This window comes from Mercenaria mercenaria, chromosome 11, assembly GCF_021730395.1.
Source record: "Mercenaria mercenaria strain notata chromosome 11, MADL_Memer_1, whole genome shotgun sequence".
NCBI classification, from domain to species: domain Eukaryota; kingdom Metazoa; phylum Mollusca; class Bivalvia; order Venerida; family Veneridae; genus Mercenaria; species Mercenaria mercenaria.
In genome coordinates this window covers 64,442,662-64,470,460 of record NC_069371.1, presented here as the reverse complement: position 1 = coordinate 64,470,460, position 27,799 = coordinate 64,442,662, and the positions used below count along the sequence as shown (strand labels likewise).

The window sequence follows — 27,799 nt, the reverse complement described above, 5'->3', positions numbered from 1 at the left end:
CTTTAAAAGTCTTCATCTCATGAACTGCTTGATGGATCTGCATTAAACTTTGTCTGTAGCATAATCATATGGTCCTCCCCACTATTTGTTCTAATGGGGTGGGGGGGCACTTGGCCCCTTTTAGGGGCTGCTAGAGCTAAAACACACAGTGATTTTTTTCAGTTTTGGGGGAAGGGGGTCGGTGCCCTTTGGAGTGGGAAAAATACGACGTAAAACTAAGAAAAGGGGAATTTTCATTTGTGTTGAAATAAACAATAGTTTCAAGTTTATTGATAAATTCAGGGCCCATAAGAGTATGTGACATGACATATAACACAATGTAGCATATCAATACCAGATAACCAAATAAATTTTTCAAATGTGGAGGATAAGACATCCATTAGACTACCAAAATTTACAACAGACATTAGGTCCCTTCCTAAACAAGTCGGTGAGTGGCTGTTTTTTTATTTCTGTCAAATTCTGACATTTGCAATCACTGTTACATTTGAACTGTCACAATAAAATACAAACTGTAAAAAAATGTATGCGTTGGACTAGTCCCTTCCCAAAGCATAAAATCAAACCCTGACTGACTAGAAGATGGAAAACTCAACACTACTCGGCCAAACAATAGAATACAAATCATTTATACTGGACATCACTAATCTCGCGGTATTGAAGATACATTGTGAAGCCTTTGCACATTTTTTGCTTAGGAGTTCTGACTTTCTTTCGACTTGCTCACGAAGATTTTGCAAGCTTTGAAACAGCAAAATTTGCTCCCTGTTCATCGATTTCAGGATTTATTACAACATTACTGATAATTGTTTATTGCTGCGAAAATACAGATGTGCAATATTCAGACTAACATTCAGCAGCATTGTTGTGCAGAATAATAAAGCGCTTCGGTGGCAGGGGAGTGCAGATTTTTGAATTTCACATTGACGTGTGGGTACCAGTGTTGAAATATCCATAGAAATCTTGTTTTCGCTTATTTTTCTTTGAAACTACTATGGACCATTGCAGACACTATAGACTACATAAAGACGACTCTCAGGTCCTATACACCTGTCGCTTTCCACGCCAGATGTAGTGAAAATCGGCCAAATCACCCAAATTTTATAGACCAAAAATAGCCTAACCGGGCCTCACCCATTTTATATTTTTAAATCCAGTTTCGTAGCATATATAATATTATGTATAGTACGAACATAGATGCATACCCAGGTGGTGTGGAATGTGTCTGCCAACCACCACTTTATTTCCCTAATTTTCACTTGAAAAAAAAGTGGATGGATGACAGCCGCGCGTCTGGCCGACTTTTTGTTCTGATATTTATGTTTTGGCCTCAACCGGAAGTACGGAGCTAGGAATTTTAAAACACCCGCCATGTAGAATCATTAACCATTCCTCATTCCCCAGATATATTAAAGAATTGATAATGATAAATAACCAGTAAGACAGATATGCCTTTATATCTACCCTGTCCTGTTTATACAGAAAATCGACGGGGCCAAAACTACGAAACCGCTCCCCTGCCACCTTTCGATGATTCTGATTTATCAAGGGAAGTTACTCTAACCAGTGTCGATGTAAACAAAACGTGAGATATTTTTTTTTGGAGAGGAACTTTAGGCATCGGAAAGGGGAAAAAAAACATACTATCCCTTACAGAAGAAAAAGGCCTGCTGCGTACTCTTGCTGTGTACATACAGCGTATATGATGCGTACATGATGTGTACTGAAGTCAAGGGCTTTAAATAGTACGCAGGATATACACCGCACATACACCGATAGTACGTTTGTAGTACACTTTTGACATGCAAATGAGCTCTGCCGCGTACTACTTGCTGCGTACATGCTGTGGACTACATAGTACACAGGATGTACGCTGGAGGAATTAAGTATGCGGGAAATAGTACGCAGCATGTACGCGGCACATACACTTTTCACATGCAAATGAGCCTGCGGTGTACTACCCCTGCGGCGTACATGCTGTGTACTCCTGTGGCGTACATGCTGTGTACTCCTGCTGCGTACATGCTGTGTACTCCTGCGGCGTATATGCTGTGTACTCCTGGCCCGAGTCCTGCGGCGTACATGCTGTGTACTCCTGCTGCATACATGCTGTGTACTCTTGTGATAATGTAAATTCCTTACCCCACCAACTTTTGTATGCAAATGCTGATCATTTGGACAGAAAGAAACAGAAAAAAGATAAGTGACATGCATCAATAAGTATTTACCCTTACCAAAATAATGTAGACTGATGTTATCAAATAAATTAGTATGCTTTTCTTCATCCAGTTTTCAATGAAATAAATCAATTTTTGTAGCATGTAATTTGGTAAACATTTGAAGAAAATGGCGTAACTGCATCAAGGGGAAACAACTTTAATGCAACTAAATATAAGTGTTATGATTTATTATAGATGATGTGTGCGTAGTATGTATTTATTTTGATTAAAATCCATCTGAGAACAATCTAGGACTGGAATTATATAAGCATTTATACACTTTTACGTCCGTAAAAAGTAGCGCACCAAAAAATTTTGGATTGATTTTTTCCAATGGGGCGAGCGCAATTAGCCAAAAACATTCTGAAAATATACGAGCGGCAAATCAGATGAACAACTTTTTAATCTGGTGAGGCCTTAATGAGTTAACATAATGAGCATTAAAGCCTTTATAAAACATGATAGAATGGTGTTTTGCTTAAGAGTATTCAAATAACAGTGAGAGCTATTAATTCTTCTCATTCGGGCGCTGTTGAGGCATTATCTTGGTAATTATTTCATGTATTACAAAATGTAATGCAACGAAGTTCAAATAAGGCTTTTCAATTATCCAAGTTAGAAAGCTCCAGGATTAATTCAAAATGAAAAAGAATATATTTTTACACTGCATGCAAGGTGCAGCTCAGAAATCACTAAGATGTAAGCTTCACAAATGAACATTGCAAATAGTAAATGGCAAATTTTCATTGTTCAGAATACCAGTAATCTGAACTATTCTATGCTATTAAGATAAAAGTTACTCGGAAATCAAGTTCTTGCTTCCAAAAAAACAAAAAAATGTACAAATCCTTCCTGCATGAAGTGTACTTCAGACTTTTACCTAAAAAAATTCAAAGTATAAACACCAAAAGAAAATGAACAAGTCCCTCCCGCATATATGAAGTTTACTTCAGACTTTAATTTATAAAAAAACAACTGAGTATAAATGCCAAAAGAATTTGTACAAGTCTTTCCCGCGTATATGAAGTGTACTGCACAAATTTCAAAGTATCTGCGGTGTACATGCAGTGTACTATTTTCTTGTACAAGTCCCTCCTGCGTACATGCAGTGTACTCCTTAAATTTTCAGAGTCTGTGCTGCGTACTTGAAGTGTACTAGTGACCTCCTGCGTACATGCTGTGTACTCGTCGAAATAGTACGCGGCATGTATGCGGCATGCGGTGTATGTAAAATGTACTCCTCTGGCGTACTGCTGTGTTCGCGGCATATACACAGCAAATACGCAGCATGTACGCCACAGAGGCTTGCTTCTGTAAGGGATTTCAATGGGGGAATGGGGCCGAATTTCGCCGAATATTTTGATGGAAAAAAAGCCCGCTGAACACAATAGAAAAAAACTAGGTAAACTGTAAGTTATGCATATTAGATAAGGGAGAAAACTGCTAAACAGTGTACTCTTCTACTGAGTAAGAATTAATCCTCTTGAATAAGCATAAATTACATACTTCGAAAAAAAATTTTTTTTTTTGGAAGAAAAAATTGAAAACATTATCTGTATGATTATATATATTTCAGGATATGTACTATAATGACAGTGACAGTACATGTGTTATGTTTGCGTCTATCACAAATTTTGCTGAGTTCTATATAGAGCTGGAAGGGAACAACGAGGGGGTGGAATGTCTCAGGCTCTTGAATGAGATTATTGCTGATTTTGATGAGGTAATGAAAATGTTTATGAGGTAATGTAAATTTTAATGAGGTAATGAAAATGTTTATGAGGTAAAAGTAATGTAAATTTTGAAGAGATAACAGTAATGTAAATTTTGATGAGGTAAAAGTAATGTAAAAAGTGATGAGGTAAAAGTAATGTTAATAATGATGAGGTAAAAATAGTGTAAATAGTGATGAGGTAATATAAATGTTGATGAGGTAATGCTATATTTCAGTCATATGTGCTCCTTTACACCTGTTACGGCACCTAAATCTAGTATACAAGTCATGAAGCCATGTTAAAAATCATTGCAAATTGAGCTCTGTATGTATTTATATATGCATTATATTCATTAAATAATCATTGCATTCACATTGTTTATCGATTGATTCAGAGTTGAGATTTTGCAGGGATTGAGTCATATAGAATCAATATTCAACCATCTGAATGATGAATCATGATGACAATAAACTACAAGAAGACATTGTTTATTTTCTTTTTAACATGCTTATTAAAACATGATTAGGAAAATGATGCTGAATTTCATTAATCCCAGTAGTGATATTGCTATTTGATGTAATAATGTTCTCACACAGGTCCCTGCCTCAACCATTGTTTATCACAGAATATACAATGCTTGGCTTCCCTCTATGTTTACCTGACAAAAAATCTAGCCATGTTAGAATATTGAATTACTGTGACTGAACTCAAAAGCTTAAAACTGAGGTTTAGGTCATGTGACAAACAGAATGTTTTTCAAAACTGATACACAGAACATGACTGTATTTCATTAAAAAAATATTTCCTTGGTCTTCAATTATAAAACTTGAGTTTTAAGACAAAACTCAGAATGCTGCTCTGTCATTTGATAATAATACGAAGTTTGAGCTTGAGCTCTACCACAACCATTCAGAGTCTTAAGTGTAAATCACAGTTTTATAACACTGGGTCCTGATCTGGTGAATGAAGGATCTCTCTGTTGGGCAAAGCTCTGCACAAAAAAACAGTCTGTCTGTCTGTCTGTCTGTCTGTGAGCTTGTTGAAGTTAACTTAATTGGGACAGAATGTAAAATTTTATGAGATAATTATGTATGAGCCTGCAGTGCAGTCAAGAGTTCTTTTTTTTCTTGTTTCAGATTTTGGAGGAAACAAAATTCAGATGTATAGAGAAGATTAAAACAATTGGTTATACTTATATGGCAGCTAGCGGACTTACGCCAGAAACCAGCTACGAGGACATGAGTCATGTGGTAGCATTGACGGAATACGCATTTACTATACAGGAACAGCTCAGAAGTGTCAATCAACACTCTTTCAATAACTTTAAAATGCGCATAGGTAAATACATCATTAATATTCATTTGTACCACTGGAATTACAATATACAGGGAAAGTAACTCTTCACCCCTAACCACCGTATGCTGCATACAATGAAAACTTAGAAGTTAAGACTTGCATAATTATGCCTTTCACATGTAGTGTGGGAGATTATATTGATTTAGTACTGTCTGTCAGTCTGTCTGTCTGTACCAACATTTGTCAACACAACTCCTCTGATACCTTTGGATGGATTGACACCCCACTTCAAAAGAGTGGTTATTACCAAGCCCAGTTGTGCATATTATCAGCATTTTCTGGCTCAGTTATTTTCAGTGGAGTTATGGCCCTTGATTCATCAAATATACAATGATTCTGTCACTTCTCTTACCAAACCTCGTAGGAGTGATCAGTGCCAAGTATTTTCCGGTTCGATGATTTTTAGCTGAGTTATGGCCTGTTTTTGTCAAATTTTATGATATTTTCGCAATTTCTCTTACACCATTGGGCAGATTTCCACCAAACCTTACAGATGTTATCAGTGCCAAGCCTCATTGTGCATATTGTCTTCATGTTCCCATTCAGTGATTTTCAGTGGAGTTATGACCCTTGATTTGTTGTATTTTACCTTGTCTGGGCAACTGGTCTGATACAACTTGGAGGAATTACACTTAGACTTCACAAAAGTGGTCATTGCCATGCCTAGTTGTGCATGTCATCAACATATTCCAGTTCTTTGTTTTTCAGTTGTGGCCCTAGATTCATCAAAATTTGTGACGTTTTGTCTCTTTTTAGCTCACCTGAGCCAAAGGCTCATGGTGAGCTTTTGTGACCACTCAATATGCGTTGTCCATCATCAGTCGTCCACCTGTCAGCATTTTCTAAAAAAATCTTCTGACCATGCGGATGCGCAGGCTGGTTTGGATCCATGCTGGGCGCAAAGCCACTACGTTGGTTTTCTCATGGCGCAGCTCATATTATCGTCATGTTTTGATTAAATGGTTTTCAGAAGAGTCATAACCCTTGATTTGTCAAATTCTTTGATCTGTCCTACTTCTCCAATACTACTCGTTGCCATTCCACCAAATTTCAAAGGAGCTTTGTTTATAGTTGGAGTGGTATGGTTCAGTGGTTTTCCCAGGAGTTGTGGCTCTTAATTTGTGACATTTTACAGTTTCTGCCTGGTATGTGGTGGGAGACATTATGTTTTTCTACTGGGAGTTTGAAGTCTTACGTTTTAAGCCCATATTGTCCGTAGTGGAACAAGTAGAGAGTCAATAATGTTTGCTAATTACTTTGCATACGTACCTTTCTAGTCAATACGTACTATAATCATTACATTGTACATGAAAATGTTTGAATACCTAATGGGTAGCTGTGAAAATATATTTTCCCTTAGTATTGAAAACTCCAGTGAGTTGTATTCTTCCATTAGTTTTAGTTATCGTCCAGATTGCTCAGGATACATGTGTGTTTTAAAGGGAACGCTTTAATAATTGTATGGTCTAGTGGTAACATGCTTGACTGTCAGTCTAGAAATCCGGGGTTTGAATCCTGATTCAGGCACTTGAAATTTCTGAGATGCTCTTGAGTATCTAACTAAGAAGCCAGTACAGATAATCTTAGGAAAGACAGCCTTGCATGTATAGCTGTTACTCACTTGTCAGAGCCGGCTCGCTTAGCTCAGTAGATATAGAACAGATCTACTGTTCACAGGGACATGAGTTCAATCCTTGGCAGGCGTATGTTCTCTGTGACCATTTGATAAATGACATTGTGCCTAAAATCATTCATCCTCCTTCTCTGATTCATGTGAGGAAGCTGGCTGCTACTTGCCGAGAACAGGTTTGAGCTGGTACAGAATCTAGGGACACTGGTTTGGTTAACTGCGTGCTGTTACATAACTGAAATACTGTTAAAATGGTGTTAAATCAAAAATAAAAAACAAATGCACCTGCCATGTTAATGATCCAGACTGTGTGTTTGCAAAGAGCTAGGCTAAGTTAGCCAGGCGGGCTTGTATCTAATAGATGTCCGTCTTGTCACATCACTCTGTTACTGGACTATGAGAGGATTTATTTGTGCCCTGTGTGGCTGCCTTTATATGTAAAATGCCTTTATCATAAAAAGGGCACAATATTAATCTATTGTAGTTAGTGTAATAGAATATAAATCGTTGACTAACAATGATTTCAGGAATGAATGTAGGGCCAGCTGTTGCAGGGGTTATAGGAGCCAAGAAACCTCACTATGATATCTGGGGTAATACAGTAAATGTTGCCAGCAGAATGGACAGCACGGGGATACCTGACTGTATACAGGTATAAATAAATTTCTCCTCACAGGGGTAACTGGTTGTATACATGTATATGTAAATTTCTCCTCACTGAGGTACCTGATTGTATACAGGTATATATAAATTTCTCCTCTTACGGATATCTGATTGTTCACAGGTATATATGAACTTCTCCTCTTAGGGATATCTGATTGTTTACAGGTATATATAAATTTCTCCTCTTAGGGATATCTGATTGTTTACAGGTACAGTTGAATATCGTTACCTCGATATCAGTTAGCTCGATACTCCGGTTTGCACGATGTGTTTGAGTCGGTCCCGATTTTCCCCTATTTATCTTAATGTAATCATTTATCATTACCTCGATATGATTAGCTCGATATTTTGTTTAGCTCGATGAGATTGTTCAGTACCGTCAACTTACCTGTACTGTTTTTACACCTGGTTTCGTCGATATCACAGCTAGTCAAAAAATATCCGTGTTACTTGTAAGGTGTGAAAATCAACCTATTGTTGTCCGGCGATGTATTAATCATATTCAAGTTAGTTTGTGTCTTTGTTTTGTTTGTTATTTTATCTTTAATCCAATTTAAATGTCAGGAAGTTTGCATTTTATTCCCAATAATTAGTGTTATAAAACACCGTGCAAGCATGAAAGCTGTTTTCAAATATAACAACTAATTTGGATGAAATATTTTCTGTTTGACGGAGTAAAAATCTGCCATTTAGGATTGAGTAACAATACAGGTATTTAACTGGCAAATTTTCGTTATTGAAGCACAGTCAAAATGACTACTCAACAAGGAACGTTACCACTGCATTCAGACTTGTTTAGGGAAGGAATAAAAATGCTAATGCTAATAAAGATATTTTATTTGTAAATAAAATTAAAATCGTATTTACGTTTTATATTATTTCTCCCCCCCCCCCCTTTCATACCCTCTGAAAAAAAAAACATTGGATATAATGACAATAAAGACGTCCGACACATGTACAAAGAAGTCCCAGATAGTTGATATCGTTACGTCGAACTTCGGATACGTCGATGCAATTTTTACAGTCCCTTGAATATCGAGGTAACGGTATACGACTGTAAATATAAATTTCTCCTCTTTGGGATGTCTGATTGCATACAGGTGTATATAAATTTCTCTTAGGGATATCTGATTGTATAAAGGTTTATGTAAATATCTCCTCACAGGAGTACCTGACAGTATACAGGTATATATAAATTCTCCTCTTCAGGGTACCTACTTGTATACTAGTACTTAAAAGTTGGATTTATAGTTTATATTTACTAAAAATTGAGGGCATTGTTTAATGCCCTGATTTGTAAAATGTTGCACCCCATGGTGTAAGTAAAGAGATATACTAAAAACAGTATATAATTTGCTCAAGTTGGGCCTAGTGCTGGGGCCATTGATGCTCAGTCGTTGTTCCTCCGTATTTTTGTCTTGCCTTAGTGCAAGAAACTTGTCAAAGGTAAGGTTGATATTGCAATGTGGAACTTTATTTTATTGATCATTGATTGAAATTGTTGCAGGTTACGCAGGATATGTACAATATTCTCGAACCTCTCGGATATATGCTGGAATGTCGAGGTATGGTCACTGTGAAAGGCAAGGGAGAGATGGTCACTTACTTCCTGGTGGACAGACCATCTAGAGGAACAGGATAAAACATTTGTGTATATAACAGGACAGACCATCTAGAGGAACAGGATAAAACACTTCCTGGTGGACAGACCATCTAGAGGAACAGGATAAAGTATTTGTGTATATAACAGGACAGACCATCTAGAGGAACAGGATAAAACATTTGTGTATATAACAGGACAGACCATCTAGAGGAACAGGATAAAACATTTGTGTATATAACAGGACAGACCATCTAGAGGAACAGGATAAAACATGTGTGTATATAACAGGACAGACCATCTAGAGGAACAGGATAAAACATGTGTGTATATAACAGCAAGCAAGGACTTGTGGTGACCTGTTGAATGCAGTTTCAAGGTCATCAAACAAGGTTCACAGGTCATACCTACTGACTGAAGGAATTGGAAAATAAATTTAATTACAGCTAGCAAGTGCTTGTGATAATGTTTGATACAGCTTCAAGGTCACTGTAGAAGATTCAAGGTCAGATGATTTTATGAAAAACTGCATGAAAAAATTAGTGGACTGATTTAGAATGAAAACAAAACGATTCTTGACTAGCGCTTAACAAATCAGCATGTTACAGGTTGAAGGTCATCAAGAGCACAGTCAAGGTCATTTGAAGGTCAAGGTCATTTGAGTTTTTTCCTGTAAATGAAAGTGAAAGAAAATGTGTGTTTTGTATTGATAAGAGTTCATATGTTGGTAAACTATTGTTTTCCAAAGCATTATATTTTACCATGTGCAATATCGGGTGTATTGTTACCTAATTTATTAATGTATGTAAATAAGCAAAAGATGTTAATTGTTATGAGGTAGCTTTTCAGCTGTGATTTTTCTTGTATGGTTACGTTTCAGTGTGTTTTGTTTTGTATATTGTTAGAAATATTTATGAGCCGCACCATGAGAAAACCAACATAGTGCATTCTGGTCAGGATCCATGCTGTTTGCTTTCAAAGCCTATTGCAATTATAGAAACCGTTAGCGAACAGCATGGATCCTGACCAGACTGCGTGCATACGCAGGCTGGTCTAGATTCGTGCTGGTCACAAATGCACTATGTTGGTTTTCTCATGGTGCAGCTCATTTGTATTCAAACTGCATGTCTATGATAATTAGATGTGATAGTTTGCTTCGTCTTTCAGGAGCCAAAAATCTTATTCTGATTTTTTTTTCAGTCTGTGATTTTCTCTATAAATCTGTGATTTGCTGGAAAAAATCTTGTGTATATCAGTAATTATTTAAAGACCTTACTCTCTTATTCATTGTAATGTGGTACATTTTGTAAAATGAATAGTTGTTAAAATCTAGTGACTGTTAGACCATTTCTAGTCGAACATTTTCAAATGAACTTGTTCATCTTTCAGTTTGGACAGTACCATTAACTGTAAAAAAAATATGGCAGACTGTGCAGATCTTGATCAGACTGCACAGATGTGCAGGCTGATCATGATCTACACTGGTGGCAAAGGCAGAATCAATAGTGTCCAGCATGATAAGGGTTTAAAATATTGATATTATTTTTTTTTAATACATTATGTTATATTTCTCTCTGTTTAAAAAAAATGAAATTTTTGATGTTGATCTTGAGTAAAATGGTTTCTACAAAATAATAGCAGACTTGCTTTGATTGAGATTTTTTATAAGATGTAAGGACATATGCAACACCTCTTGTTGACCTGCTTAGCACTAGCTTAAGCAGTCAAGTTTAATCCCCCTCCCCTACCCCCCCACTTCCCTTACACACACACATTTTTCCTGCTCAATTTGACCACCAAGGCAGATTAAAATACCGCATACAGTTTTTATGCCCCCAAAGGGAGGCATATTAGTTTTCAACTGTCCGTCCGTTAGTTCGTTTGTTTGTTCGTTCGTCACAACGTTAACTTTTTGCATGAAGGCACTTTAATCGCGAACCACTGCACCCAGGACCTTCAAACTTCACCTGCTGATAGTACTTATTGAGTACACGACCCCTACTGTCTTTGGGGTCAAAGGTCAAGGTCACAGGGGCCAATGTTAACTTTTTGCATGAAGGCACTTTACTCGCGAACCACTGCACCCAGGACCTTCAAACTTCACCTGCTGATAGTACTTATTGAGTACACGACCCCTGCTGACTTTGGGGTCACCAGATCAAAGGTCAAGGTCACGGGACCAATGTTAACTTTTTGCATGAAAGCATTCTACTCGCAAACCACTGCACCCAGGTCCTTCAAACTTCACATGCTAATAGTACTTATTGAGTACACTACCCCTGTTGACTTTGGGGTCACCAGGTCAAAGGTCAAGGTGCTGCGGGGGCATTTGTCACCATTAGTGACAGCTCTTGTTCAATTATATCAAAATTTTATCTTCATTCCATCTGAAAGTTTATGTTTAACTTATTGGAAATTGTACTGCTTATATTACATTAAAAATATGGTATGAAGTAAACTAAATATACAGAATATAATACATACATGGGTTTTCATTTACATTTTTGACAGTTCATAAGTGTTACTATCTGTTTTTGAAACTTGGTAATGTGGTGTACATCTGGAGACACCTTCATTTTAATGTAAAATTTGTAAATGGTCCAGAGGAGTGTTGATTTTCATTCCGATTTTAGCATTATTTTGTTTTGATTAGAAAATGCAAGGTAAAGTATTCAGTTATCTGCAGCTGTACATGAAAAATAAAAAAAACATGAAAGTGAGAAATAAAAACAGTTTTTTAACAAAACTTGCAGAACAATTGTTTAGCAAAAATTTATTGTATCATTTTAACCCTTATCAGACGGATCTGCACTGTCCCTATTCAGTCAATATCTTTTAGGTAAGTACCCCTTTTAAAAATTAATGGTACTGTCCAAATTGAAAGATGGGCAAGTTCATTCTAGAAATTTAGCATGGTAAGGGTTTAAGTAAGTTTCATTAACAAAGTCATGAAGTTATGATGGAAAGTTTTCGAACAGGAAACAATAATTATGTACTGTGAATTAATTGAATATTCATTGGGAAATCATTTTCATGGCTATGTCAGTTGACAAACTTTAATTGCAAGGAACAAAAAATAAAATGGAAATTGTTGTATCCTTAAAATTTGAAGTCCACAAATTCATGTTGCCATGAAAAAAGCCATTTTTGCTAAAACCTCAGAATTTTATGCCCAAAAAATTGAATTATCATACAGTATTATTCAATATTATTCAAAATTAAAATCCTCAAAATACAAAATTTGTAAATCAAAATTGGAATTTTGATAATTTGTTAATATATTTAAAAAAAAAACAACAACTAAAAATGATGTCATTTTATCACTTTTTGAGTTCTAATGATCGATGTATACCGTATATTCCCTTTTTCACATCTGTGGGGGCTTTACATTCCAAAAGATAGGGGTGTTTATTATGGTGCAAAAAAAAAAAAATTGACTTTTTTTATCTAATTTAAAAAAGGTTTATTTATCATTCTTCAAAAGATGTTGATAAAATGTTACTGTATATGGTAATTGTGGCTTGACTAGAGCTATAGTATATACAGTTCTTCTCATTGACAGTGACCCAGCCAAACAGACCCCTTTAAATCTTGCACCTTTTGACAACATTTTTGTGTGTGTGAATTTGTGCATTTCTTTACTCATTTTGCTTTATTAAACATTAATTTTCTTTCAGAAAGGCATTTTAGATAATTTTACTATCCATAAAAATTGGTAGGGTCATTTGATAGAGGGAGGAAATTAATAAGGGAATATACAGTAATATTAATAATTTCACCTGAAATTAAATAAAGAAATTGATGTGAAGAAAAGAAACAAACTTGTAATGGAATATAGTAATATTTATTCCTCACTATCACAACCAACTGCATGTATCACATATATGAGCCATGCCATGGGAAAACCAACATATTGGCTTTGTGACCAGCATGGATCCAGACCAGCCTCCGCGCATCCGCGCAGTCTAGTCAGGATCCATGATGTTCACTTACAGTTTCTTAAACTGCAATAGACTTTGAAAGCGAACAGCATGGATCCTGACCAGTCTGCACAGATGCGCAGGCTGGTCTGGATCCATATTGGTCGCAAAGCCACTATATTGGTTTTCTTATGGTGCAGCTTATATACAGTAAAACTTGCATTGAGGTGGACTGTTGACCATGTTTAACTGTATCATATGTTTTGCTATCTATTATAGTAAATGACTTGATTCTATAATAAAAATAGAATTTTATTGATTAACAAAAAAGTAATGAATATATTTTTTTTTTACTATCATTTTGTTCTTTGGAATAATGAATGACGATTAATAATGTTGTAGATAGTTTAGGAAGAAGTTGATAGAAAACACCCTGATGGAATGTTTTAAAATTTCTTCCTGATTTGATATCTATGTCTACATATCAGATAATATTGCATCTTTAGCCACTATTTCTACATGATATATGCGTATCGTATTTTAAATGTGTTTTGCATGCTCAGTCTATTCAGGCAGTTTTCCTGCTCAAATTTCCATCATAAAATTCCCCTTCTCATGAAATAGGCAGGTATATATTATTTTCTTGGTTTCTCATGGCTTTTGTAAAATGGCTAAACATTTTCGATGTTTGAAACTGGAACTGGTCCCCATGGTAGAATTTTCATGACATATGGCCAACATAAACACATATAATGTCATTTAAAACAATAATTACCATATGTTTTCATGAATATTTAATTTTGCAGATATGTAGAGTACTTAAATATAGAGAAAATAAATCCTTGTAAATTTCTGATTTTAAAGTAGATCCAACATTAAATCGTTAAGATTGTAAATAGAAATGAAATAACTTGTTTTTGTATGTCTTCAAAATGTAGGTAATTTGGGCATTAGAGATTTTCCAGTCTGTACATCTGTGACAAAAGTTTTGAAAGTTTTTAGGCCAGTCCTAGCTGGAACTAACATCATAGCTCGTAACTAATTTAGTCTTTTTTTTTTTCATGATTTCTTTCTTGATACATTCATGCATTGTTACAGTGAAATGCCAACTGCTTTCATAAAAAGAGTTAATAGAAAAGGTAATGTTTCCGAATCTAAGAATTTCAGGTTATGGGACTTAAAAACTTCCAGTTCTGATTTGGATGTTAACTAATACTTTTTACTTTCACTTTTGTTAAAGATTACATAATCTAAATACATTTTATCTTCATCTTATCAGACTGACATTGAAGTTGAGATTGAGATTGGCAAGGTCACACCAAAAATAATTTTTAATCTGCTTTTTCAGTACCTTGTTTAGAGTTTTATGAGGTAGTCAGGATGCCAAAAGCTCCATTATCTGATTATATTTGAATAATATTTGTCTCTCCACAACTGGCTAATACCTGTTTAGATAAGTGATATGGTAATATTTAGATATGATATGTTATTGTTATGAACTGTTTATTAGTCCCCTACTGGTTGAAAACCAGTTTCGGGGACTATAGGAATGCGCTTTTCCGTCATTCCATCCGTCCGTCTGTCCGTCCGTCCGTCCGTCCGCAATTTCGTGTCCGGTCCATAACTCTGTCATCCATGAAGGGATTTTAATATTACTTGGCACAAATGTTCCCCATGATGAGACGACGTGTCATGCGCCACACCCGGACCCCTAGCTCAAAGGTCAAGGTCACAATTGTTGGTCAAAGGTCAACAGGGCTTTTTTCCTGTCCGGTCCATAACTCTCCCATCCATGAAGGGATTTTAATATTACTTGGCATAAATGTTCCCCATGATGAGACGACGTGTCATGCTCAAAACCCGGACCCCTAGCTCAAAGGTCAAGGTCACAGTTTGAGGTCAAAGGTCAACAGGGCTTTTTTCCTGTCCGGTCCATAACTCTCCCATCCATGAAGAGATTTTAATATTACTTGGCACAAATGTTCCCCATGAGAAGACGACGTGTCATGCGCAAAACCTAGACACCTAGCTTAAAGGTCAAGGTCACAATTTGAGGTCAAAGGTCAACAAGGCTTTTTTCCTGTCCGGTCCATAACTCTCCCATCTATGAAGGGATTTTAATATTACTTGGCACAAATGTACCTCATAATAAGACGATGTGTCATGCACAACTTTCAAACCCCCTAGCTCAAAGGTCAAGGTCACACTTAGCAGTCAAATGTTAACATAGCATGAACAGGGTCTGTTTCGTGTCCGGTCCATAACTCTGACATTCATTAAGGAATTTTAATATCACTTAGCACAAGTGTTCCCCATGATGAGAGGACGTGTCGTGCGCAAATCCCAGACCCCTAGCTCAAAGGTCAAGGTCACAATTGGGGGTCAAAGGTCAATAAGGTTTTTTCCCTGTCCGATCCAGATTTCTGTCATCCATCAAGGGATTACAATATTACTTGGCATAAATGTTTCCCATGATGAGACGACGTGTCATGCGCAACACCCAGTACCCTAGCTCAAAGGTCAAGGTCACACTTTGAGATCAAAGGTCAAGAGGATTTTTTTCCTGTCCGGTCTATAACTTTGTCATGCAAAGCAGGATTTAGATATCAGTTGGCACAAATATTCCCCTGGATGAGACAACATGTCATGCGCAAGAACCAGGTCCCTAGGTCTAAGGTCAAGGTCATATTTAGAGGTCAAAGGTCAAATTCAAGAATGACTTTGTACGGAACATTTCTTCTTCATGCATGGAGGGATTTTGATGTAACTTGGACCAAATGTTCACCACCATGAGGCACCCTTGTTTTTAGAATTACGTCCCTTTGTTGTTACTATAAATAGATTTTATTGTAACTTTTTTATTACTGGCGGTAGAGAAAAATCGTGACCACTTTTCTGTGGTACAGCATGCATGTTACATCCAATTTTTAGGTGTATTTTGACCTATCTCTACCTGGTAAAGAGTTTCTTGTGGACTTATATTATATATATTTTTTTTTTTTTTTTTTTTTTTTTTTTTTTTTTTTTTTTAAGATTAATTTCCCTTTGTTGTTACTATAAATAACTTACATGATAACATTTTTATAATCAGCCAAAAAAATTCAATATGAAAACAACTATAGGTTTTTATATATATAAATTTTAATCCAAGTGTTTTGTTATAACATATTGTATATATAGTACAATATTGTTTATACATCATTGACAGATATCAGTTCATTATGTTATACTGCAGTAGAGAAAATTAGGTGCCTTCCAGTAGGGGACTTTGTATTGCATGGCAATACTTCATTCACTTGTTTATTTGGAAGTAAACATTTGTGATAAACTGTTTTTATTTTTTATTTAATATATGATTAGGTGATATAAGAAGGAACATAAAGCACGTTTCAGTATTGTGGGTAAGAGAAGAAAACCCTAAAATTCTTTAATAATCCTGATTTTGTAGGCTTCAGTTAAATTCTTAAAAAAGAAAAAACACTTAGAAAGGGCCAAATTCCTAAAAAAAAAAAAGCCGTTATGTTTTAAAATTATCCCTATTTTTTTGGTAATTTCTGTCTGAACTTAAAAACATTTTACACAAAGTCATGCATATAATGAACCAGTTAATTTATTTAAGATTCATTTACAAATGATGCTTCTATCGGTTTCCATGAGTTCCTAGGCTACAGCTTCATGAAACATAGTTATGCTCTAATTCTTTTCACTCAAACGCATAAATTATTTATAACCGCCAAGCATACTCCTAAAAATAAATAACAAACAACAGTATATATTTAGGCCTGAGGTCACCCAGGAGCCCCTATTTTTGACAGTAGTGCTTGAAAGCTTGCTACTGTTACAAAGACTAACAGTATCACACATAATAAACTGGCAGACATTAAACAGTGTTCTTCCTTATCTATAGTTACATAGAACGGATTTGTTAATGATAACTGGCCATGAACGCAATTACTCTTTGATATAGAAATTTCACAATTTGAAGCTTGCATTTCTTGACATGTTTATTCGTTTGTAAGTACATTGTAAGTGTGTTTATAGTCGCCACCAGTTACCCTTATGGCCGATCCCTCCAGAAGACTTTAAACACCGTTAGCGTTAGGTTCCTACTTTTCCATGTTTTATGTAGAAAGAAATTATATAAAAAAAATTGAAAATCATGGTCTGTGAAAATGGAATTACACGAAGTCAGTGAAAAGTCAAGGAAACAAAAATCAGTCCAAGAATATCACCGAGGTATCAAGTTTTCTAGAGAGAATGGTGTCAACCAGAAGCCTTTGCTTTTATCTGAAGATACATTGATAACAGCCAAATTACAAACATTACAGCCATTCTCACATCGATTTGATGCGTGTCCCTGATACTAGGTTTTGTACTTTGCCTCTTTTTCATACGTGGTCATATGATTTTATTACATTACTACTTTATCTATAATCTAAATGTATGCCACTTAGTCATCACTTTGCTTATTGTCTAACTGTCGGCTATCAAAATACAATAAACAATGTAATAACTCGTTTACAAACAGGGGCGATCTTCTTAAGGGGTTGTCTCCCTTGTTAATATATATTCCTTAATAAATGCCAGACTGACAAACCTGTGATCCTATTTTTGGCTAAAAAGCTCTGCTCCTCACTGAAAAAATGCTGAAAAAAGTTCACAAAGCTTACTGTCAATTTTCAAAGGCATTTGAAGGCTAAAGGGCAGGAAGAGGCCGAAAATATGATGGTTTAGGCCAGCAAATATCGGAATTTGCACGAGAATAGTAAAGGAATTTTATTTCCCTCTGCTTGTTATTTATTTATTTTATTTTGTTGGGTTTAACGTCGCACCGACACAATTTTAGGTCATATAGCGACTTTCCAGCTTTAATGGTGGAGGAAGACCCCAGGTGCCCCTCCGTGCATACTTTCATCACGAGCGGGCACCTGGGTAGAACCACCGACCTTCCGTAAGCCAGCAGGATGGCTTCCTCACGTGAAGAATTCTACGCCCCAAATGAGGTTTCGAACCCACATCGATGAGGGGCAAATGGTTTGAAGTCAACGACTCTAACCACTCAGCCACGGAGGCCCCTTCCCTCTGCTTGTAGAAACCAAGATGAGAATAAGTGCATTTTAAGTGGACTATTTCTTTTCATTTCAGTATAATTTCTAGTTGAGTCGGCTAAAGGCTGAAAGCCTTTTGACGAGTCCTTGCTGTTCAGCGATTCTCTAAATGGACCGAATAACACGTGAAGGGATGTAGTTCCATTAGATTTCTCAAACTTCAAATAGTTCACTGCATGAATGAAGTTAAGTTGTGTCAATTCCCTTTGCTATGACCAATATACGATGTAATCTGTCATATTTATGACTTGTAATTGTGCAATACTCGAATGTAACTCATTAAGCATAAATGTGCATTTTAAGAATTGCGCGGGCTTACAAAGCTTGGATAACATCCAGCGAAAGACAAAAAAATAGTTCCACAGGGCTCCAGATAAGATGTGTATTAGCGTAAATTACGTATAGAAATAATGCAAATACGCATGTCTAATAATTTCTAAGCGTATAAAAACGTATATAAAATTACAGAAACGCACACTATGCTTTTTTAAAAACAAAATCTGAATCGTCTGGATGCGTTAGGTAACATAGCCGATCAGCCTTAATTCTCCCACATTGAACGTAAACACGCATCGTATGATTTCTATAAAATTTGCGTGGATTGAATTTTGCAGTCAGTAAACGGATAAATTATCGGAAGAAGAAGCTCTTACTGATTTGTTTAGTTACTACTGATATTAAAAATGATTTTAATTCTTATTTTTCGAGAAATAAACAAATCGGCGAAACATTAAATTGTATTTTCTTGTAGTTTTTGAAATCGAAAGTAGATCGTCTATGTTTGGCTGCTTTCACGAAACGAAACAACTTTTTTATGAAAAGATTTAAATAAGAGGTAATTTAACCGTAAACTTCAATGTCAGATACTGCCAGTTGCTGCTAAATGTCTTCGTATCATCACAATTTGTAAAATATATTGTTCAAACTGGAGAAAAGTGTAATCGTATCCGGATATAATATTTTGGGTAAATATCGAGCTGTGTTATGAAATTTTAAGAAAAAAACTAAAAACAAACTGAAACTGGTAGACTATACTGTCAGTACATCAATCATTAGCCGACTCAGGCCCTTTAGGCCTTTGATTTTATATTTGCATTTGATAGATTAAGGGATTATCAACAATCCGAATCCAAAAGACCCGTCTCAACCCCCATCCCCGGATGAAACAACAATTTTTCTTGCTTTATTTGCAGAGTATGGCGTCAAGTATTCTAATTAACTTACTCAACTTCAAGAAATAAAGAAAAAGGGTATCATACATTCCAAATGTTCATTTAAAAGAGAATCCACTCATTATGATTGCTTACGAGAGTTTCCAGGATGTCCAATCTACAAAGGCTGCTAAGTTCTTAAAATGCGAAACGTATTTAACGATGACAGGGGGTTGTGATGCATAATACCTGAAATTACAGCTGTATTTGGCATTCTTTCACCATATGAATGAGAAGATGCCAACCCATTTACTTTTCGGAATCGAGAGGGAAAAAATACGATTCAAATGATATTTTGCTTATATTTTCTATTTCTTGACGGATTTAAATAAGTTAAAAACGCTGAAAATAAGAAAATGAGTGATTTCCTCGGCTCAAATCGTCACACATTTTCAAAACTTTTACCAAGGACTTCACCAAAATTTCAGTGTTTATGTTACCTACACATTTTGTCCGTAAAAAAATAGAAGAAGTGTTTGAAAAAAGTGTGAATAATAATGTTTGTCAGACGTTTTATTTCAAGGAAGGCTCTCGCTTCCCTGTCTTCGATGTTTTTTGTATTAACAATATAAGTCACGAAGGAAATTATAAGCAAACGAACGATTTCCCCCGTATATACACCACAGAGCACAGTTCTGAAGGCGGAAAGTGAGAAAGTCCCCCTAAGAAGACTTCCCTTTTGGAAAACAATTCAATTGTTTGATAGTCGACAGTTAGACAATAAGCAGAGTGATGACTAAGTGTCATACATTTAGATAAGATAAAGTAATATGATAAAAGAAAAAAAGGCAAAGTAAAATTACTAGTATCACACATCAAATCGATGGGAGAAGAATTAACAAAAAGGATTCTACAGTGTATATTAACAGAACATTTCTACCGGGAAAACCTCGAGGTGAGATTCAATGAATTCCCTTTTTTACGTATTAATAAACGATACAGATATCCATGTTTGTAGGTGTTTGTCTTGTGCGCGTCCATGGCTACACTGCTGTGGTTTCTTGTAGGCGTGGCTTTCCCTATCAAATATTCATCTTGCCCCCTCACAACCCCTTCCCAATCCTTATTTTTTCTAGCATATAATTGAAATATACTTTTTGTTGGATTTTTTAAGCAATCCGTCTGCTTTATCTTTCCACTATGTGAACAGATTGTATTAGTGCCAGGGCTTACTTTGTTATGTATGGCCCTGGCTGTGTTTGCTGTCACGCTCTGTGCTCCAAGGAAATCTACTTTACCTTTAAAACTAATTAACAATACCTGATAGATGTAAAATTTTGCTGTTTGTATATTTCCTGGATAACCTTTAAATTCATGATTAAATTTAAAATATAAAATTTCGGATGGTGTAAAACAACGTTCTTCCTCTATTCCTAGCTTTCAGCTTTTTCCTAATATAATATATATATCTGTTGTTTTTATATAGTGACTGGCCTGCACAAGTGTTCTTATGTTCAAAAGAATTATTCATGAAGTATGATGGCATATTTCTACCACGAGATAGCTAGGTAGCTATCACGATAATATTGTAAAATTTTCAAGAAATTCGTGAATTTTCTGGGAAAAAAATTCAGCAAAACATAATATTTTCTAGACTTTTTTATTTGTTTCAAGAAAATATTTTAGCACAAAATTTCGCGTTAGTGCTTGAAACTGCAACGAGATACTTAATTAGTAGGTATCACGATAATATTCTAAACTTTCCAGAAAAGTTGTGCATTTTTCTGTATCGCATTTAATTATCATTTACAAGATATGCTTTTGATTTCCAGGAAACTTTAGGCTGTTGAGATAAAGATTTCAGAAAAGTTCGAAATATCAAGATAATTTCTGAAAGTATCGAAATAGCTATCTAGCTAATAAATGGCAACTCGGACACTAACGCCAAAAATATCGAGATACTAATGTAAATTATCGCAATCCAGGAAACTTTCAACTATTGAGATAATCTTTTCAGAAAAATTCGCTTTATCATGATAACATTTTCAAATGATTGCAGTAGTATGGTGGCATATTTCTGCCATGAGATAGCTAGGTAGCTATCACGATAATTTGTAAACTTCCAAGGATATGTGTGCATTTTTTTCTGAAAACATTTAAGCAATAAATAATATTTTCTTGATTTTTTTTTATTCATTTCCTGAAAATGTTTTAGCGCAAAATTTCGCGTTAATGCTTGGAACTGCCACGAGATGCTCGGTAACTATCACGATGATATTTTAAACTTTCCAGCAAAGTTAAAAACATTATAGCAATGATATATTTTTTCCCGATATACCTTTCATTTCCAGGAAACTTTAGATTTTGCAGAAAAGTTTGAAATATCGAGATAATTTCTGAAAGTATCGAGGAAGGATATCTAGCTAACAGATAGCAGTTGTGGGCATTTGCGCAAAAAAGTATCAGAAAATAATGTAAGTTATCGCAATAATATTAAAAAAAAAAAAAAACACTATTGAGACAATCTTTTCAGAAAACTTTCAAGATAATTTTTGAAGTATCGCGGTAGCTACCTAGCTATCTCGTGGCAGAAATATGCCACCATACAATAGCTACCAAGCTATCTCGTGCCAGAAATGTGCCATCGTAATGAACATGCTGTAAATATCATTGTTACAATATCTTGCCAATCTATGTTGCTGTGCAGATTTTACCATGTGCCGATCTGGACATTACCAATTTCCCCGTACACAGAATCTGTTTTGCACCGGACCTGAAGAGCATCTACGTAACCCGTTGAGGTCCGGTAATCAATATACCCTGTATTTCATAATATCGAGTAAAACATTATTTCAAATAGTTATAAGAAAAGTGTGCGGTGTGATAAATCATTTTTTTCGGGATTGCATAATCAATTACGATTATTGATAATAAAAAAGATTCAAGATGAATTACATTTTTAATAGGACAAGAATGCAGTCATTTATCACGTTTCCAAACATGCAGAAGAAGGGCTAAAACTGCGACAACTAAATTTATTTTCTGCCGCCTGTAATATGCAGCAGTATATTGAAAACTACAAAGCAGAAGAGAGTTAATTAAATAAATTTTACGATTAGTGAGTTTTATCAACTAAAATGATTACAACCGCCACACTGCAATTATTATATGCATATACATTGTTACATATATTGATTACCAAAGACTGCTTGTATACGGTTATCTAGATGTATGGCTGTGTGATCCGCCTTTTCTGTAACATGGATTTCCCTTCATTTCTCTTTAAGGCAATATTATTGATAATATACAGCATTCAACATGTAAATAATACTATATATCTGGATAAGCGATGGGGCATTATCTATTGTAAGTATCAGTCATTTCTCAAAAAAAGTAAATTTTGACTATTTGAACGGATTGTTCTGAAACTTTCAGGATACCTCAGTGATAATAAAAGCAACATGTCTATGCAAAAGAAAAAAAAAACTTTTAAAAATGAAGTTGCGTTTGTATGTGTTGTAACATTTTGTTACTCCTTTCAACTGGTGCAGTTTTAAGAAGGTTTCGTGATCAAGAGTGTGTTGATGATAAAGGATCAATATCTGTATATTGTTTTTAAATTGGGCAAAGTTTCGCTTTCGATTCTCCCAGCTATATGCTAACATAGGTTTTTCTTCTTCTTAGGAATAGAATATGTCGTGCGAATTCTTCACTAGCGGCACACCGCATAGTCCTGACAGTCGTGTCAAAAGGCTAATGTACAAGAAATATCTTCAGGCTTTCATCCCAATCACACAACAAGCCAAAGATGAATACGGTCAGCAGTGCACTACTGCAATAATAGATGGCTTTGCTGGTGCTGGTCGTTATGGTGACGAATGGCCGGCTGAAATTGAAGCCTATGGTTCTCCACTGATTGCTCTGATGGTGAGCTTGAACCACTTCTACCGAAAAGAGCATGGGAATGACAAACTCTGGAGGATACAGTCAAGTGAGAGAGACATCGACGCCGAGATTGTTGATATGGTCGCAACGATGTCACTTTCAGAAAACGCATCCAATGTAGAGCCGAAAATAGAGCTGTGTTTCATGGAAAATGATGATGCATGTTTTAAAAGTTTGAAGGATAATATCGCTGAAGTTCTCGAGTATTTCTTTCCAAATCCAGATGTTTCATACACAGAAAGCGAAACAGAAGATGGCCACTATCAGTTCAAAATAACGCACCCAAATTATCCCATCTCCTGCAAACTGATTAACGAAGAATTTACCAATTGCATACCCGATAACTTACTAATAAACAATGATTCGATAAACAATGATTCGATAAAGTGCCTAATATTCCTTGATCCTTTTTTCTTCTCCCAAACGCCGATGACTCATGTTGAGAAATATGTCGGACCTGGCAATTTTCTGCTGATCAATTTCATGAGTAGCTTTGTAAACAGAATGAATGAAACCTTGTCTGAAAGAATTGAGGCACTTTATGGGATTCCGTACCTGCGTATGAAGGCTTTAGAAAAGGGAATACCAACAGGGTCGTTGGATGAGTACGTCACGTATCTTGTGCGACAGTTCGATGGTAAAGGCAATGGAGGGCGGCGGAACAACATTCAGAGCCGTGCAGCCACCTATGAAAGAATGCTGAAGAACGTTTTCGGAACTGCGACGATGCCTCTTACTTTTGAGATGAGAGGGAGAAAGAACAACATTATTTATCATCTCATTTTCATCACTGATGATATTAAAGGCGTTGAAATCATGAAGGAAGCGATGCATTGTTGCTCCCAGGTTGAGAGTGAATTGCGCATGTCTAATTATCAATTGTGTAGAAATGACTGCATAATGAATTTGGGAAATACTAAAGATGTAACCGTCGTCGCTGACACCCTTTATGAAAAATTTGAAGGTTGTTCCAAAGTCAAGATTTCGCAAGTAAAAGACTATGTTCTTCTTGAAACACCATACGTTTTTCGCAAGCAATGTCTTGCTGGTATGGAAAAAGATGGAAAGTTAGTACATGTTGTTGACATCGGTCTGCCGCCAATGCGGAGAGAGGTACATCCCAGCGTACACTGGACAACAGTCACAACATGGTACCTGACTTTCCCTCCGACGGAAGAGACAGTTAATCTTGCTAAGAGCATATATGAAAACTTCGCTCGTGGTGATCAACCTGTACCACTGAGTTACATTAAGAAAATGTTACGAGACCAAGATTTCAAAGAGAATGCACTCCTCATGATGGCTTCGGAGAGAGATCCAAGATGTTATATCTGTTACAAGTGCGATATGTTTATGTTCGATCAACCCGAATGGACATGCGTATTAAGCAGTGACAGGGAATGGTATATCGTATTCAGACCACCTGCAAATCAACAAATCAATGGTCAGATCGTCCCTGGTACTTGTCCCATCGAATCTTATTTTCCATATCAACCAATATCTTTCTGAGCCCGGCATACCGCAAGTCGTCTGTCCTGCCGAAGATAGTACAAATGGAAGGAAAAAACTGTGCTTTAAAAACGCCCAAAAAAAAAACAACTTTTCAACACGTGACCAATTCTCAAATTTCGCTTTTTTTTCAGAATGGTTATTAGTTGACACTTTAGTTCTAAATAACGAGAACGATGTAATTGTGACATAGATTAATTATGGAGAGTGACAAAAGTAACATATAAACTGTTGCATGAAATTCATTTAAAATTGTTTGCTAACTATTGAAATATTTGTACACTCTGCAATGAAAGAGCTATAACATACTGGTTGAAATGTTCGAAAAAAAAAACCAAAAAACATGCAACAATGACTGTGGTAAAGATTATTTATTGAACAACTATTTGTAACAAGTTTCATTGCAGTGCTTTTTATATAAAAGTTTATTTTGGAAATAATTACATAAATTTTAGACAAGCTGTCATTTCTTTTCTTCCGCTGAAACTACGTATATGTGACGATTATCTATCGATTAATCGTTTTTAGGCTGGCGATATTCGCCAAACTATTATAACCACATATCGAGTTTCCACAAAGTTCAAGAGGTGCTGAGACTGACAACACAAAATATAATTTCATGCGCAATTCAAATAGTCCGCCACATTTATCAGTTTTGCCACAGAGTTGTATAAAGATTGTTAAACTTACCTGTTTCAATAGATCTATTTGCTCAAACATGTTATAATAATGTTTTATTTTTCTAATGGTAAATACTTGAAAGATAACATTAGAAACTATTACATAATGATTGTAAATTAATTCGCCCCTATGAATGAAATGTCCGTATGAATGGAACTTTTTCGTAACTCAACACTGTTAAACGCTTCGTTATAGATTATAACCCCGGTCTATAAAAGCTAATTAAACAAACGCTGGTTCCGAGAAACAAATTGTCGATATGAGTTATACTGCACATTATTCGACGACCTGACAAGAAATATGAAATATCAATTAAAATGAACTAATTATAGTGATATAAATTATGTCAGGTCTTATATTTCGGGCTTTAAGAATCTAATCTTTTAGATCATTTTCTATGGATACTACGGGACGTAATCGCTGCGTGGAATTGCCACAGTAACGCGAGAACAAACAAATGACCACATTCTACGTGTTATATACCTAAACAGCGTACATGCTATAAGTTGCTACAGAAATAATGTTTACATTTACTATAGAAACTATACATCCCCAGCTTTTATTATATTTGAATGGCTTATCATAGTAGGTTGTCCCCCTTGAAAATTATGCGATAATCGATAGTGGTTTCTCTATTGATACTACGTTGAGCAAAAGATTATATAGGAAATTTATTTTTAATGATTAATTTCAAATTTGTCTTTTCGTTTGTGAATATTTTACCAGATATGACAGAAAACTTCAATTTCTTCTCTTTAATTCAATGTGAAAATATTTATTCTAACTGAACATCTTCTTGCTTCCAGTTTTGTTTTAAAAGTATCACCGTCGCTTATATAGAACATATAGTGAAAAACAAATAACTTTTCAATTTCTTTTACTTTAGAGGCAAATAAATCATATTTTCCAAAGCATGACAATTTATTATCACATATGTAGGTATTCTTGACTTTCTAAACAATACAATAATATAATTTTAAGTGTAATAGGGTAAAGGCTTCTTGCTTCCATTTTACTTCAAAGTGTATCAAGAAATAAAAAACTTGTGGATTTCTTAAAGTACTGATGTAACTGAAAACGTGTTAATTTACGGAACTGCATATACCAACAACTGATGTACGATTCAATATAGTCTTTTGAATTCATAACGTTCATAATTGTCTAATTAGTCCAAGAAAAAGAAAAAAAAAAGAAAAATAATGAAAAGATCAGAATAGAACAGAGCTTTGATTTTTCCACCAAACTGTTTATGAGAACAATACGAATCAACATGAATTAGATAATTTCCGACTGAAAGCTTAGTATCTTTGGAATATTGAAACATTCGACGACAGGAGAAACACTACTTCAAAGAATAGTTTTCTAATGAAATAGTGTAATTTGCAAGTAAGGAGCTCATTGAAAGCTGGTGAGAGGGGGCGGGGGCAGAGAATGTGTACATTTATTTAAACAAAACACACAGCATGGTTTCCACGATGTGCAAAGAAAGGGTGAAATTAACAGACGCGCAATATCTTGTCTATTTTAGAAATGAAATCCAAGTTTGAAAAAAAATATGCTTTCCATGAGTTTGCACTGTAGGATTATTATCTCTTTAGTACGACCTACATTTTTGTCACGGTTTTGTTCGTGGAAAGCAAGAAAAACAGCCACCTTTACAGCTAAAGGCTTGAGTTTACACGATAAATTTGATTTCATGATTGAATTGTATAGTATGTACAAACACATATCTGAATGGCATATTTGGTTTATGTATAATCAAGTAACTTCGACACTATAAATAAGTAGACAGGATGAATCAGAGCTAATTGTTTAAAAAAATGAGTTAGGATCTTTATGATACACATTCACCAATGCTGATCAGAAAAAGTCAGAAACTTGATTCATAATTCAATAAATTCTTTCTTTCTATGATTTCTATGAAAAACCTTGGATCAAGACCAGTTAATAACATGCGTGTGCGTGTTTTAGTAACATGTATGCTTTTTTTTTAAGTTTGTTAAATTGCTCGGGTGTTTCTTTCCCATTGCCTGTCAGATACAGTATTGCTTAGTTTATTACTTTATTTTATCACGTATTAAAGAGTAAACTTCTAGACATGAAAGTTAAACAAAAGTACCGTTATGTGGACAAGAACAATCAGTCAAAATGGGAATACATGTATCTTCACACAATTTTCGTTTTTCTCGAGGAAAACTATTGTGTATACATGTGTTTGTGGGAAAGCTCGTTTATGAAATAATTTTCGGATTTCAATGTTTGGCGGAATTCAAAGTTTCAAAAGGAAGAAATTTATTTAAAT

At 35.4% G+C, this 27,799-nt stretch overlaps 2 protein-coding genes across 2 annotated transcripts in view; both read left to right on the top strand.

Annotated features, from left to right (window-relative positions):
• The window catches only part of LOC123532329 (adenylate cyclase type 5-like), a 62,609-nt gene extending 51,791 nt beyond the window's left edge, over positions 1–10,818 (top strand). Inside the window, exons 17-20 of the mRNA XM_045313739.2 lie at positions 3,796–3,942; positions 5,071–5,272; positions 7,448–7,572; positions 9,091–10,818. Of these exons, the coding sequence (XP_045169674.2) occupies positions 3,796–3,942; positions 5,071–5,272; positions 7,448–7,572; positions 9,091–9,225 (609 nt within the window). The 3' untranslated portion in view covers positions 9,226–10,818. The remainder of the gene's footprint in view (positions 1–3,795; positions 3,943–5,070; positions 5,273–7,447; positions 7,573–9,090) is intronic.
• Positions 10,819–20,183: 9,365 nt separating this feature from the next.
• On the top strand, positions 20,184–25,282 carry LOC123532990 (uncharacterized). Its single transcript, XM_045314633.2, has 2 exons — positions 20,184–20,317; positions 23,047–25,282. Exon 2 carries the CDS (start codon positions 23,056–23,058, stop codon positions 24,814–24,816), a length of 1,761 nt encoding a protein of 586 aa, XP_045170568.2. The 5' UTR covers positions 20,184–20,317; positions 23,047–23,055; the 3' UTR covers positions 24,817–25,282.
• Positions 25,283–27,799: the final 2,517 nt, after the last annotated feature.